The sequence below is a fragment of the Mobula birostris genome, chromosome 7 (genome assembly GCF_030028105.1).
Source record: "Mobula birostris isolate sMobBir1 chromosome 7, sMobBir1.hap1, whole genome shotgun sequence".
Classification (NCBI taxonomy): Eukaryota; Metazoa; Chordata; class Chondrichthyes; order Myliobatiformes; family Myliobatidae; genus Mobula; species Mobula birostris.
Genome location: NC_092376.1, coordinates 75319379 through 75336318, shown reverse-complemented (window position 1 = coordinate 75336318; position 16940 = coordinate 75319379). Strand labels below are relative to the sequence as shown.

At 38.6% G+C, this 16940-nt stretch overlaps 1 protein-coding gene across 1 annotated transcript in view; it reads left to right on the top strand.

The window, feature by feature from the left end:
* LOC140200307 (progesterone receptor-like) overlaps positions 1-16940 on the top strand; it is a 326010-nt gene that overhangs the window by 200373 nt on the left and 108697 nt on the right. Inside the window, exon 4 of the mRNA XM_072263440.1 lies at positions 13281-13583. Coding sequence (XP_072119541.1) covers positions 13281-13583 — 303 coding nt within the window. The remainder of the gene's footprint in view (positions 1-13280; positions 13584-16940) is intronic.

Here is a 16940-nt window from a genome sequence, read left to right as displayed (position 1 = left end):
TGCTCTACAATATGGTCTCCAAATCAGTTGCTGGTTCTCCAGATGTAGAGGAGGCCACATTGTGAATATTGAAAGCAATAGACGAGATTGGAGGAGATATTTGTGTATTTTTGTCTCACCTGGAAGGGCTGTTTGTGTCCCTGGGTGCTGATAGAGGCAGTGTAGAGGCAAGCATTGCACTTCCTACCATTGAAAGGGAAAGTAATAGGGGATGGTGGGGAATAGATGTGGAGAGATGAATGAACCAAGGAGTCACAGAAAGAGTGACTATTGGAAAGATAAGGATCACTGCAGAAAGAGTCCAGTATCTGTAGCTTTTTGCTTTTCTAATAACTGTGCTGCCAGCCAATACCTCAACCAAAATGACAGCAAAGCAACTGGCTGCTCATTAAGATAGTAATGCTTGGAGGATTTTAGTTGACCTCATCAGTTTGAGAAGGGCAGAAATCCTCTGGCCGTGAAGTTGAAAGGAGTTCCACCAGGCTCCACAACGGAAATAAATAGACCAACTCAAGGAACAAGATGCTTAACAAGATAAAATCCTATAGCATTACAGGAAAAATACTGGCACGAATAGAAGAATGGCTGACAGGAGACAGTGAGTGGGAATAAAGGGGGCTTTTCCGGTTGGCTGCCAGTAACTGGTGGTGTTCCTCAGGGGTCAGTATGGGGACCGCTGCTTTTCACATCATTTATCAATGATTTGGATAATGGAATTGGTGACTTTGTGGCAAAGTTTGCAGATGATACGAAGATAGGTGGAGGGGTAGGTAGTGTTGAGGAAGCAATGTGGTTGCAGCAGGACTTAGACAAATTGGAAGAATGGGCAAAAAAGTGGCAGATAGAATACAGTGTTGGGAAATGCATGATAATGCATTTTGATGAAAGGAACAATAGTGCAGACTATTATCTAAATGGGATGAAATTTCCAACATCAGAGGTGCAGAGGGACTTAGGAGTCCTCATGCAAGACTCCCAGAAGGTTAATTTACAGGTTGAGTCTGTGGTAAAGAAGGTAAATGTAATGTTGGCATTTATTTCAAGGGGAATAGAATATAAAAGCAAGGAGATAATGCTGAAGCTTTATAAGACACCAGTTAGGCCGGACTTGGAGTAATGTCAATAGTTTTGGGCCCCATATCTCAGAAAAGATATGTTGTCATTGGAGAGTCCAGAGGACGTTCATGAGGATGATTCTGGGAATGAAGGGGTTAACATATGAGGAGTATTTGGTAGCTTTGAGCGTGTACTCACTGGAATTTACAGGAATGCATGGGGATCTCATTGAAACCTAACGGATGTTGAAAGGACTAGATAAGGTGTATGTGGAGTGGATGTTTCCTACGGCGGGGGTATCCAGAACTAGATAGCACAACCTCAAAATTTGAGGGGTGACCTTTTAGAGCAGAGGTAAGGAGATTTTTTTAGCCGAAGAATAGTGAATCTGCGAAATGCTCTGCCACAGACTGTGGTGGAGGTCAAGTCCATGGGTGTATTCAAGACAGAGGTTGATATTTTCCTGATTGGTCAGGGCATCAAAGGATACGGCGAGAAGGCAGGTGTATGGAGTTGAGTGGGATCCGGGATCAGCCATGATGGAATGGGGGAGCAGACTCAAGTGGCTGAATGGCCTCATTCGGCTCCTATGTCTTATGGAACTTCTTCACAAGGATCAACGTGCAGTCAGCTTGAGCTAGTGGGAAAGCTGTTTCCCTTTTTATGAAAAATCAATATATTTTGCTAAGTCTCTACTAGTTTTGAATAGGTATTCTTAGGACCTGAGTTTGCAAATCAGGTTTCCAATTCCATTACAACTGAGCTGGAAGAATTAAAACTCAGATTATATTTTACAAAGATAGAGCATTTGAAAGAGTTGTCTATATATCATGTGGAGAGTTGGTTTGCAGTAATGGAGATCTATGATGAAGTATTGCAAAATAACTCAATTCCTGATCATTCTGGTTTGCAAGCTCCATTGAAGGAAATATTGATCTTAATCATTCAGTTTTTTTCTCCTCCTTCTACTTGTCGGGTTTTTTAAGGCCATGAAACCTAGTCAACATGTTGAGATTGCTTGCATTATATCTGACTAATACTTACAGTTTAAAGCAGGATTAATCCCCTCCCCTCATCCTAACTCTATTTTAACCTAAAGTGTGTGCTTCCTGAAATTTTAGTATTTCATTTTCCGACCCAACCCAAATCCGCTTGTATTGAGGGTTTAAGCCTCCCTCAACAAGTTTACTTTTGGCATCATACATGAGCAAGCTAAATCATGTTTTCGTATGAATAAGTAGTCCTTATGTTCAGAAGTCTACTGTATGAGAAAATGGCACCTTATATTGTGGTGTAGTCCATTTTATTGCCACTCCTTTACCTGAATCATTATCCTGCCTTTTTATTTTCAAATTGGATTAAATTAATAAATTAGCACATAATGACACAGTTTACAGTTTACTCAACTATTAAAGGAAATGGTGAAAAGTAAAATAAGCCAGGCTGGTTGAGATAATTTTAATAACTCCTGTGTATTCAACTAATATATAGTCATAAATATGCCCTATGTTTTTCAACTAATTATAAGGCTGTTGCAATTTATTTAATTATTATGATTCATTAGCATTTGGTATACAGCAGTCTGAAGGGATGTTCAGATTTGAACACAATCTATTAATTTTACCACAATTCATAATGACTAAACTATATTTATTATTGTTTACTTAAAAGTGTAGTAGAAAATTAAAGAATTCTGTTTGATATATCAGTTATTGATAAATAATTAGAAACAGGACAAGCCTTTTTCCATATAGACATAAATGAATGACATATACATGGACAATATGTCTTGACTGTCTTCCACCATACATTATTAATCTTTCTTGAAAGAAAAAAATGGCAATTCCATACACGACTGGACAACTGCCAATTTTCTCTTCCACTGGTCTATCCATAGAACATAGAAATCTACAACACATTACAGGCCCTTCGGCCCACAATGTTGTGCCGACCATGTAATCTACTCTAGAATCTGCCTAGAATTACCCTACAGCATAGCCCTCTATTTTTCTAATCTCCATGTATCTATCTAAAAGACCCTTTGTATTCGCCTCCACCAAGGTCGCTGGCAGTGTATTCCACGCATCCACCACTCTCTGTGCGGAAAACTTACCCCTGACATCCCCTCTATACCTAGTTCCAAGCCTTTAAAACTATGCCCCCTCGTGTTAGCCATTTCAGCCCTGGGGGAAAAAAATCTTTGGTTATCCACACGATCAATGCCTCTCATCACCTTACATTTCTATCAGGTCACCTCTCATCCTCCATCACTCCAAGGAGAAAAGGTCAAGTTCACTCAACCTATTCTCAGAAGCCATGCTCTACAATCCAGGCAACATCTTTGTAAATCTCCTCTGCTCTCTCTGTATAGTATCCACATCCTTTCTGTAGTGAGGTGACCAGAACTGAACACAATGCTCCAAGTGGGGTCTAAGGTCTTATATTGCTGTAACATTACCTCACGGCTCTTGAACTCAATCTCCATTTCCACATCTCCATTTCCTCACCCCACTCCTCCTGACTGTCCAAGAGATTGGTGAGTATTCAAGAGACAGAACTGAAGGCAGAAGCTCTCCTACCTACTCCTGTCCCTTCCCATATAATGGAATGACAATTCCATCTTTTCCTGGAAATTCTCCAGGGAAGCTCTGAAGAGGGGCTGCCTATTAATTTTAGTTTCATCCCCTTATCACCGTATTCCCAGCTCATTTATAGTAGAAGAATTTTTAGGACTAGAGAGAGTTGGTGCTACTGCATTGCTCCAAAAGAATTTTGAAGGCTAGCCCATCACCTGCAGTTGAATATTTCAGCACAGCTGAAGCTCAGATATCTTATGTTCTTCTGCAGTTTGCCTTCAATATTGCATTGTAGTGTGGCATTGCAGGTTGGGCTTTTGGTTTCTAAATGGCCATGGTGAATTTTGGAGCACTTTATACAATTATGTAATGTCATAGTTGTACCATCAGCTGTAATGAGACCATTTGCATATTAGCAGAGCCTCATGGCTTACCACTTCATATCAGAATTATTAATCTTATCAAATCCTGCTGAGATTTGTAGGCTCTTCTACACTGAACAACTGACATTTCTTTACTGCTCCGCATCTCCAGCATCTGCAGAAACGTTTGTGACGTGTCTCTGTGAAGGTGCCCACAAGCTTTGAGACCTCCACGTAAATGTAGAAGACCTGAACATACTGCAGAGTTGGTCCAACATCTTGGCAACTGTGCTCCATCACTGAGCTCTTTCTATATGGTTCGAATCCCATGACACCTACAGTGAGGAACCTGCTGCCAGGACTTGGTGCAGGATCCAAGAGTCCATTCATTTGAATGGAAATTGCAAGGAAGAATGGCATTCACATATGGGGAGAATAGGTTACTGGGAAGACCTAAAGGAGAAAGGGGTTGCTTTCTGAGCCAAACTAGTCTCAATATATTTCCCCTGCATGCAGTACGTAAATATAGAAAGATAAAAGACCAAGGTACAATTTCCAGTCAATTGTAGTTCTTTACTATTACTTTCAAATTATTTATCTACTGTATTTTAGGAAATTTTATGTTTAATGTGTTTTTATTTTTAGTTCCTGTTAATCATTTTGTCTTTTTAAATTTTTCTGAATTCCAGGGTCATTCAGAGGTGTTAAAAAATCTTGAGAGCTTTGATGTCAAAAATTTTCCTTGTAATGGACTCTCATCACATTTGGATACCCTTCTTCCTTGTAATTTCTCTTCAAGTGAATGGACTCTCAGATCCTACACCAAGCCCTCAGCAGATTCTTCTATGTAGGTGCAGTAGGACTCCTGCCAAAGGAAAACGAGCTTAGAACTGGATATGGTATTGGATGCTGGGTGGGGTGGGGGTGGTGGGTTTCCGGAGGTACTTAATGGGTGAGGTTTAGCTTGGCCTACTCATATCTCCCAAGACCTTAGAGATCGGCACCAACACCGGTTCATCTGTCCAAAACTGGATCTGGTGCCTTACTGAGCTAAGGAGAGCACAAGCAGTGCACGCAAGTGGCAGATCGTGCTCAGTGAAATTCACACCTAAATCACTAATTGTGAGAGGATAATCAATGGGGACTACAGGCAAAAATTATTTCTGAGACAGCTATTTTTGTATTTCTGGACGAATACATCAGTAATCTTTGAAAATTTATTTCAAATTCTCCTAAATTTGCACCTTCCTTAGTATTCCTCCGAATTCCAGATATGTCCTTTTCTATCCATATTAATGATGTGTAATTAAACTACAACGACTGTATTTTTCTGTATTTTCTTCTACACGATTATGAGAGATGACTTCATTTTACCAAAACAATGAGTCACAATCCATCTGAAATTGTCTTGATTCAAGCCATGTTTCTTAATTTACTGATGATAAAGATTAAATAAAATATTAAAATAACAACCAATTAAATTTTCAGTGATTAACATTTTATTACTCTAATTCATTCTTTTCACTTGGTGCTTTGTTATTTTGTTTTTGTAATTTACTATCTGTAATAAATTAGTGGCTTAACAATACAGGACCCTTCTGGTTCATTGCTCACCCTTAGCTTACCTACACCCAATCTACAAGCAGCAGCTCCTGACTGAAACTTCTTTATGCACTAAATCTAATGAATTATGCTTGAGTAAATATTTATTTCTAAGAATACAGATTATCTAGATCTTACCATCTCCTTTTCAGCATTGCAGTAATGGAGTCATCGAGTCACCAAAGTTAAAGTCAAAGTTAAAATCAAGTTTATTGTCATATGCACAAGTACATGGATACGCAGGTGCAGTGAAAATCATTCTTGCAGCAGAAGCACCAGCACATTGCAGCAGATAAGCAGCATTCAAAAGAAACACACAGGTTAAAATAGATTCTAAATCATCTTTACAAGGAAGAACACAATTAGAATAAAAGAAGGTTGAGATTTGTGCAAAGTGATCAAAGTGGTGCTATGCTGTAGTGATTAGGGTTGTGCTGGTTTGTTCAAGAAATGAATGGTTGAATTGTGCAATGTGAAAATGGGCTCTTCTGCTCATCAAGTCTATGCTGAGTATCAGTCACCCAAGTTGCATAAATTCTACTCTAATCTAGACTTATTCTCCACATATTCCAATCAGGTCCCCCTAGATTTAACCACTCATTTGTGCATGAGAGTCTATTTTCTGTATATTGGCTAATTAACCAACTCTATGGGGAGAAATCAGAGGAGCCAGAGGAAGCCCAGATCATGACAAGAAGAAAATGCAAACTCCGCATACCAGAATTACTGATTGAGCTTGTGTCTTTGGAACCGTGTGGCAGCAGATCTACTAGCTACCTGAAACCGCATAGGTTTCCCACTACCAGGTGCTGCATTCCATGGACAAACCCATTAGTGGAAAGTAGCTAGGAATGCACCACTAAGAATCTTTCAAGAAGGTTGAGCCTGGGTGCCAAAGTTCCCAACAGATGTGGAGGAAAAAACTTTAATTTCACATGTAGATACCATTGGTTCATAGCAAAATCTAGGTCAATATTCTTATAGGTTATTGACAACATTGTCAAATAGTCAACTGACCAGTATATATCATGGTGATTTCTGTAAGGGATCAGTTAATAAGAGATTGAGTTCCTCATGCTTTTTGTTTTCTTGTGTGTCTGTGCTGACATCAGTCGTACAGACATAATTATACAACCTTTACACTTTTTGCTGAAGTCATTCAACTCTCTGTCATTTGGAACACAGCAAAATTAAGAAGAATAATTTTTCTAGAGACTTAATGGGGTAATGTTAACTCAACTGAAGAAAAAGGTGAACTTGAAGGTAAAATCAAAGCAGTAGTTTTTCCACTCCTTTATGGCCCATATCTACTTTAAAGCTATTCTGTCCCAGAGTTGTTTCTTAGTTGTCATGGTTTTGCCAACATATGTTTTTTATTCACTTCACAGGTGCAGCAGGCTGATTTCCCCACAGAATATAAGGAAGATAAAACAGGGAAAAGCAAAGAGTTCAAAGTTCAAAAGTTGAAAGTACTTTTATTATCAAAATGTGTATACTCTCTACAACCTTGAGGTCCATCTCCTTACAGGCAGTCACAAAACAAATAAAGAATTTTGCTGTGTTCCAAATGACTGAAAGTTGAATGACTTTGGCCAAAGGTGCAAAGGTTGACTATTTCACAATGTTAGCAATAAACTATAAGAATATTGACCCATTACGCAAAAAGACTATCAAATACCCAGTGTGTGGAAATAAAAATAAATTGTGCAAACATTAAAGGAAGCAAATGGCATTCAGAACTGAAGTTCACAAAAGTGAGTCCACAGACACGAAGCAAACAATCCAGCAGCCCATTAGTTTCAGCCCACAGTATCAGTTCAGTGCAGATATGTAAACCTCACGGAGCAGTGAGCTGAACTGGCCTATCCCTTGCATCCACCCCCGACACCCTGATCTTTTCAGGCTAGTTCAGGCTGCACTTACGAGGGGTGATTGATAAGTTCATGGCCTAAGGTAGACAGAGTCAATTTTAGAAAACCTAACACATTTATTTTAACTACATTTACACACTTAGTCCAGCAGTCGTGGAGCATACCAATCCCTTCTTTGTAAAAGTCAGCGTCTTGGACCTCCAGAAAGTGGTCAACAGCAGGAGTGATTGATAAGTTTGTGGCCTAAGGTAGAAGGAGATGAGTTATTAACTTCAAACTTTCTGCATTTTCATTCAAAGAGTTGAACTGTACATGCATGTAAGAAGAGCTGTATAACTTATCTTCTTCTCCCTAAGGCCACAAACTTATCAATCACCCCCTGCTGTGAACCACCTGGAGGTCCAAGATGCTCTCGTTACATGCACTCTCTGAGTGATAATGCAGAAAGTTTGAAGTTGTGATAATGCAGAAAGTTTGAAGTTAATAACTCATTTCCTTCTACCTTGGGCCACGAACTTATCAATCACCCCTGCTGTGGACCACTTCTACAAAGAAGGGATCCGTATGCTTCACGACCGCTGGACTAAGTAAGTGTGTACATGTAGGAGGGGACTATGTTGACAAATAAATGTACTAGGTTTTCTAAAACTGACTTCTTCTACCTTAGGCCATGAACTTATCAATCACCCCTCGTGCATCTTCCAAACCTCAGGTCGTTGCTTGCTCTTGGCCCTGGGCCCTGACTCAGCCAATACCCAACCATTCCAATTTGGCCTGGCGCTTAAATCGATCAAACATCGGCTCTTTCTTCACTCTCAGGCCCAGGCTCTTCCTTGACTCTACTCACCTCCACTTACTTCACCTTGGTTCTGCCATGTTGAATTGCTTCCAAGCCTGCTCCAGCAAAGGTCAAACATTGGCTCATTCTCCGTTCTCGTGCCCAGACCATGCCGCCTTGATTCAGCCAGTATATGCCACACCACAATCATCCTGTACCTTCAGGACCTAGTCTTACTCTGCAATAAGGCCAGGTCACACAGGCGGTTCAAAAGCTCAACTTCAAAAGGGAAGTTACAAGCTATTGTTCACAGTGATAATTTGCCAGAATAAGTGTGACTAATTAAAGTAGTTAGTAATTTTCTTTGTTTTATCACTGGCAAGTAGTCGGTGACCTTCAGCAATGCCATCTTACACTGGCCTTCAGTAAATATTACACTGTAGAGTTAATTCTAACACAGACACCCATGGGCCTGGGTTGTTTCTCATTTACTAAAGATTTTCTGATTATTTTAATGGAGTAATTTTGATGTTTTTATTCTAATATGAAACATTATTGATGTAACATTTTAAGTAGCTTTAAATTAATAATACATTGACATTATTGTCAACCTTTCCAACAGCTTACTGCTTTTTTGTAATACATTGCCTCTTAGTAATCATATAGTTTATGTAAATATTATTCCATCACTGCTGGGTTTAAATGGTTTAAGAGTTTGAAGTCTCTAGCATAGTGGAAACTTAAAAGAGTTTGTCTGTATTGTTTTCTGTGTACAGAAAATTGGCTACAAACTCTTTTATGGAGCATTTTTTTGAAGTATTATACATATTGAAGTCAGTTATTTCCAGAGTGAAGTGCAATTGTATCTCTTTCCAGGCTAGTTTGTACCACTCCAGAAATTTGATATGGCACAATTAATTGCCACTCACAGTTGTGGATTCCATGCCCATTGTGCATGGAGTGATACCATTTCTAGTTCAATGCTCTTCGAGAACATTTCTAGAGATTTATCTGCACTACCTGCTAGGCACTTTCAAAGAAGCTATGTTTTCTGAGTGCTTTTCTCTAAGCAAGTTACAGGCTGAAGAAGGTTTCCTCATCTCCTTCCCACTGTACTGCATATCCCTCCTTCAAACTCACTCACCTTACACCACAATAATGTGATTGTTCCCACCACCACCCCCCCCCATCACTTCCTGATTTCACCTTCCATGCAATTAAAGTCCTGATCCCTAACAAAGGTTGGGATCCCAGCTCAACTCTTTATTTCTAATTGCTGTTCACCATTCATTCCAAGTCTCCTAATGTGCTTCTCTCCTCACCAATGAATTTCAATCCAACATTTCTATAGCTGGCAAAAAGAATTGTTTGTGCTTTAAATGCTGTGTCATGCCTGTGATGTGCAGTAACATTATTCTCCCCTTAGCTCTTGCTGTCCCAGTTTAATTTGTTTTGCACGGGAACAGAGCTGGATTAGTGCAAATCCAAATGGCATTGGATTGCCTTTCACTCTTCCCCTTCCAGAAAATAATTGTACCTTGGACTATGCCAAACTGTTCAGGCAAACTTTTCAGCTCTGCAATGTCTACCTATTATGATCCCTGTGTCACTGTTTATGTCAATTCAGCACAGAGCAGGTATTGAACCAGGAACCCTGTGGTGCATTTAGTCATTGAATCATTAGTTACACATTATACTCATTTTATATTAGTTTAGAATAAGCTGATTTTTTCTCAATTGGCTACTTGATTCAATGGAATGTATTGGTTTGTAATTTCAATTTTTTCATCTCATCCAGTATGTCCTTGAGTGAGTCCAGTTCCCAAGACTTCTCTTTGTCGCTTTTAGTGGATAATCAGACATGTTATTCCATCAAAATACACCTCTTTCCTAAAATGCTATTCTAATCAAAGATACTTGTCTTGCTGGGAGGATTTAGCAGAAGAATTATTTTAGAGCCGTTCAGTAGGACATTACTGAATGATCTTGTTTGTTTCCCATATTCTGACCTTGACTAGACCCATTGTGGTCGTTCTCCCATGTGAAGCTTTATTCCTAACTACAGTTGTTATCTGTAGATACTGTATATACAGCTGAAAGGAGCAAGGCTGGGTATAACTCCATTTTTTAGGATCTTTTGTTACTCGTCAGCAGGTAACGTCTGTCATTATGTTGGGAACAATTACAAACCCAAAGTTACCTTACTACTCTCTGCAAATGTCAAAATATCCAAATGATTTTACATGAGATACCTTTTGTTGTCCTCTGAGTCCTCTGAAGAATATAGGAATTAATCTCTGTTAGAACTGCCCAGGGGTAGGTTTCACTTGTTCTTTATGGGCTTTCATGTATGAACTTTGATAGTAAATAAAGCAGAATATCTAAGTGAAGGGGGCTTGAAATAAGTGTAAACTTGCCCTTATCTAGTAGCACACAAATGATTTCCAAAAGGCACTCTCTGGAAAGCAACTTAGAGTGGAAATTCTGACCCCACCTCTTCCCTTCTACAACATAGTTAGGAGATAAAAGTTAACTTTATTACTTCTGCTACCGTCTTAGCTGAAAAAATTGACCTCGGCAGAGATGGAGTTGGAGTTGAAGGATGTGGAAGGTGGTGGGTATTTAGGATAAACATCTATATGTGACTTTCTCGGTCTTATATAACCTTGTTCACCAGTTTCATATTGCATTTCACATCTGACACAAAATGACAACAAAACTGAGGTCAATAATTTGAAAATTGAACAAGTAGTTTGTTTTCACCAATCTTTGAATAAGTCCTGACAAGAAAAATTACCAACCTCACAAGTAGAACTAAAACTAAAGCTATCAACCTGATGAGAGGGGCTGTGCTTATTATCGTGCCCACCACTAACCAGTCCATGACCTTCCTTCTAGCTCCACCACTAAGCAGCCATTTGATCTGGATTCCAACATGGTTGCTTCTTCAGCCCATGTTAGCCTTTTTTTGAACAAAGGAGCGCCAGGGATTGAGAAGCAATAAAGCTGCCCAGAAACTATCTTTCCTCCAGTCATGTCACTTTCCCAGCATGAACTAATGTAATTTGCATGACCTTGTTATTTTCTGCCCTAATACTTTACTTGCTATGTTCTTGCTAACATCTGTGTCAGTGAAGCAGTTTTGCATATACTTTGTACAGCTACAACTTTCCTTCTTGTGCAGATATGTCTTGTGCTCCTACTTGAGAACAATATTCATGCCTTAACTTTGTCCACCTTCTTCCAGACCTTCTGCCAGGTCGTCCTCTGAGTCGTGAAGACATTGCTGAAAAACTGCCATGCTTTGTGCCTACTTTACAAGTTGGAGGGCTTGGCTTCCCCATGAAAAAAATGTGGTTGCATCACTTCCTGTCTACCAGCAACTGCAGACCCTCATCATTAAAACTGGCTTGGAGCTACAAGCATTTAACTATTTTTAACTGGCAATAGCAAGTGCTGTGCAGCAAGCATTTTGCAAGCTGAGGGTCAAATTATCCTTACTGCTTCAGAAGCGCAAATATCTTTAAAGCAGTTCTACCGCGATTGGCTGATACTTGTCTTTGCCACTTATGACAACACACTTCACTTTCTGCATTTAGGAATGTTGTGTGCTTGAATCCAAGTTCGGTGCGATAACTGCAAAGCAAGCATTTTGCCAACTTTTTGGTATTTAAGAAAAAGACAGGCCACACTGTCCCTGGATTAATAAATAATTCTAAATGAGAGTTGCTGAACTCCATATTTTTTCATTCGTGGCAACTAAGAGTGAATTAAGTGTAGGTTTAGTTACTTTTGTCTTAAATATCAACACTGCGCGAAGTTATAAGCATGCTTTTTTTTCTTATACGTCCTGCACTGGCCAATGAGCCCAAGCTCCTGGTGCACACTTTAAGCAACTAATTGTGAAAATTGCCATGAACGCAGAACATAAGATGATTTTGGTATGAAATATTTGCTTTTTCAAACCGAAAATGGAACAAAACATTGCTGCCCAACCACCGGTTGGAATTTACCAAATCAACTTTTTGGAATGTGGAACTTTGCACCTGAAGTGTGAATTTGTAAAATCTACCTTTAGAACTCAGTGCTGTATCATAAGTGAATGCCTTTACATAGAAGTCGCAAAATGACTGGCGTTTACACAGACTATATGTTACGTACAATGAGATTGGTAGATAATATTGCCAGGCATCAGAGAGCTTTCCTCCTTGATAGCACCATGCTGATTTTCCCCTTCCCAATTCCTGCACTCATCAGCATTCCCCTTTTGTTATTTTTTAAATTAAATCACCCTCAAAAAGGCTTTCCTAACAAGGAAATATTTGAGGCAATTTTCAAAAAGATTCGAAGCCTGAAAAAGTCATCAGCAACTGGGTGCACCAGTTTACCCGGCTGCCAGTGACTTTGGTCAGCTCAGCTTTCCCAACTGGCATCAAGACTGGTCTGGATGCAGATATACAGTGTTCTCTAGGAAGGCAGTCACTGCCACTCCCATAGCTGACATCATCAGAATGGCTCCCTGCAGAGAAGGGAGACCCAGAATCAGGGTCTGCAAAATTGAAATGAAAATAAGGACTTCTCCTAACAGGTAAGAGATATTTAAATTTCCTTTTTTAACCATTGCCTAGTTAGGAAACGTGTTTTAAATTGAAAGCAAAATTCCCTCCTTGTTTTCTTTCTCCTTAAGTAACGTTACATAAATCTTACTCCTTGAAATAATAATGCCTTTGATCTCAGCATATTGTCTCAGATGAATTTTTGCCACGTCAGAGTCAAAGAGCTGATGCCTGGCAGCATCACATTTCATTTCTCTTATATAGCTTCGCACAAAATATGATTTACCATTATGTTTAAGAGACAACAGGCTATACATTTTGTATGTTCAAAGGAGGCTGAATCTGGAAACCGAGGCAGCCAAGAAAAGTGAGATCAAACAAAATCCAGCAAATGTAGACATTGGTTTGTGCAGTATAAGTCTGTAAATATTGTGTTTGAAGTTCAGCCATTGAACAGGAAACTCTCTTTTGTTTTTCAGCCCGAAAGCTAAGGAAATTCAGTAAATTAAAGAACATCGGCAACAACCAGTCTTCTCTGCAGACCGAAATGACACTTGCCAGTGTCAATGCCATCGCATTACCAAAGATCACATTACATTCCGCTGGAGGAGTCCAGTTCACACCGTCACTCGTTTCCATTTTACAGATAATTGAACCTGAAGTTGTTTATGCAGGCTATGATAACAGTCAGCCGGAATCAGCTAACCATCTGCTAACCAGCCTGAATATGCTTTGCGAAAGGCAGCTTGTAGCTGTTGTTAAATGGGCCAAATCTGTACCAGGTAACAGCATAAGTTTAAATGACAAAGTTCCAATCTTTAGAGAATATACTGCACACTACAATCTTTTTCTTCTCCATTTTGAAGATGATACAGTTACAATATTAAAATAATGTGTTTGACCTGTTGAGCAGTTGACACATTGTGAAAACCGCTCTCAGCAAATACTTTGATGTGAGGTAAAGTAGGGCTAGTGTCAAGTAAAAGGAAACGATCATTCATCTTAAGACTGTCTCTTATCCCCAACTTAAGCAATGTAACTCCTACCCCTATCTAAAGCTTTTTAAAGATTTTCTACACCAGAAATAAAGTATGTCAACACTTCCCATTTTCTGTGCCAGCAGCTATCTTCAGTCAGCCCAGCTATCTTCAGTGCAAATTATGATACAATTTTCAAACTTAATGAAATTGCATTCCTAATGATGCATTTTGGAAATCAGTATGTTATTTACTTTGTGAGGTAGAGGGACAAAACATTTACATCAAATGAAAAGGATTTGGAGATGGAGAGTTTTGTTTTGAATCCATCATCATTAACGATTAGCTTATGCCTTACTGCTGTGTGTCACATTTGCTAAAGCCCAGTAATACTCCACAAGTGAAAAATGAGAGATTGCACACTGTTCCTGAGCAGAGAACAACACTAGCGCAAACCTTGAAGAATATCTGTCGTCTTCCTAGTTTCAACACAGTGAAATGCAAGCCAATTAAATCATCTGCAAGATAAAGAAGCTACTATCTACCAGAGAGAAAGAAAATAAAAGCAAATAATAACTTTTTATTTAGTGGTTGACTATTAACAACTTGGATTATAATTAATAGCAGTATAATTTCAATAACGTCCATCTCAAAGTCATTCAAGGGCCTACTGGATATTTCATGGCTTCAAACTATCATACCTAGTTCCTGGATATAAAACTTCACACTGAATATTACATTTACAAAGTGTCTACTTTGTCACCTAAAACTTAAGTATTGCGTAGAAAGAAATAACATAATAAAGTGGTTAAACAATTTGTATTTCCTGTGCAGATATGGTCTAATTATCCTTATGAGATGCCACACTTATTAGAAAATAAGGCCAACTTATTGTTGTTCTTTCTATGATGCATACACATCTTCAGCCTTGATTACTGCTGGCAGTCTATGTTAGCTGAATACTGTTCTTATGAACTCAAATATTTTAAGCAATTGTTGCCTGCTGCATAAAATTGTGTTTTTTTTTAAATTCTAAGTCACTGTGACTCTCTGGGTCACCATATCCTGGCAAATTAGTTCTAAAGTTCTCATGTGCATTTTACTATGTGCATGCCATTATAAACAATGGGTTGGATTTTGTTCACAGAAGTTGCCTATTACACTTTCATTTATCCACTGCCTTTCTGTGGTATTTTGGGCTGGAGCTTAATGGCAGACTAAGATAACCAAAACAACACAACTTGTTTTACATTGAATCTGGAATCTGTGCAAACAGCAGGCAGCAGGGTTTCAATGTAACCAGTCAAATTAAAGAATAATTCTTTACTGGTGCACAGAGACTAAATCAGAAAGTATCAATCAGAATAATTAATTCAGTCAAAATCAAGAATTCTTAAAAGATAGATAGAGTTAGAGAGAGAGTGAGAAAGAGAGAGAAATAGAGAGTAAACTAGAGAGAGAGAGAGAGAAAACTATAGAAAGAGAGAGAGAGAGAAAGAGAGAGAGAAATAGAGAGAGAGTAAACTAGAGAGAGAGAGAGAGAAAATATAAGATGGCAAACGGGCAAGTCTGTCAACAGATCCTGGTATTGTGCAGCGCAAGTCCATCTGGAACAAGGCAAAATGAAAATCATCTTCCCAGTTTCTGTGTTTAACCTGACATAACTGAAAAAAGAAAAGTTTCTGAACAATTTACTTTGTAGTAGCAGTGAGTCTCATTGGCTACACCATTATTTTAGAAGCAAACTCCAGGCAGTTGTAAAGTGTATGTTTTTTTAAGTTATTCACCACCGGCTGCTTATAGAAATGGTTTTAAGCTTATTCTTCCTTGCTTCAGAGTTATCCAGGCTCTTTGAACACTGTGTAAATAAAAGTGACTGTTCAAATGGGATAAAAATAATTGGATGTTGTAGAAACTTGCATGGTCCCAACTAATATTAATGACCACTCCATCAACGGCATTCTTCATGCAATCCTTTATGTATCCTCTGGCACAACACAGGAGTATTATTCAACCCAATTTGCTATCAAGCAACATAAAGAATATTAAGGGTGATGAATACATTTATAAGCACCAACTAGGTTTCAAGGAGCTTTTAAAAGGAAGGTATGTAGAGGTGGAGATGTATAGAGGTGAAGCATATACAGGCAGTGAGGTTTATAAAGGCAACGAAGAATGGAAGTGGAGCTAAGCAGAGTTGGAAGAGATATAAATAGAGGCAGAGAGATATATAGATTGGGAGAGGTATATGGAAACAGAGAGAAATGTTGTGAGAGGAATTATACAGTGCCTATAAAAGTATTCACTCTCTCTGAAGTGTTCATGCTTTATTGTTATACAACATTGAATCACAGTGGATTTAATTCGGCTTTTTTGACACTGATCAACAGAAAAAGTCTCTTTGATGTCAAAGTGAAAACAAATCTCTACAACATGATCTAAATTAATTTCAATGTTTTAAAACAATAAAACATGAAAACTTCCAAGAGGAGTGAATGCTTTGAACTGAAGAGGTATACGAAATGTATAGAAACAGATATATATATATATATATGTGTGTGTGTGTGTGTGTGTGTGTGTGTGTGTGTGTGTGTGTGTGTATATATATATATAGGAGGACAAAACCAGAAGCATATATAGAGAAAGAATGTGGAAATGAAAGATACAGATGTAGAGATGAAAGCAGAGAAACATGAACAAAGAGGAAATTTTAAATAACCGGCCTTGACTGTCTGTGTCAGAACTAACCAATTATAGCTATTTTTTTCTTTATTTATAAATGCTGCCTCATCCACTGAATATTTCCAGCATTCTATTTTATTTCAAATGGCAGTCATTTCTGTGTTCTGCATGTCATATTTCAAACATGATTTTATTTCTCTCTTCTAACAACACTTCCTCAAGAAGAGATGCAATGATTAACTAGCATTCATTTACCTCTCCTAGATGGTTCTGAAAAAAATGCCTCATCTGCATAGCCTTGATCTACACCCTAACAGGACATATTTTCTGTTCCCTCTATTCTTCCCTTCTCTATAGTACGCTTGTGTTCTTACTTTTCTAGTTCTGATTAAGTATCTTTGACCTGAAATGTTAACACTGTTTCTGCATCAAGGCAGCTCAATGTGCCAAGAATCCCTTGTATTTTCTGTTCTTATCTCA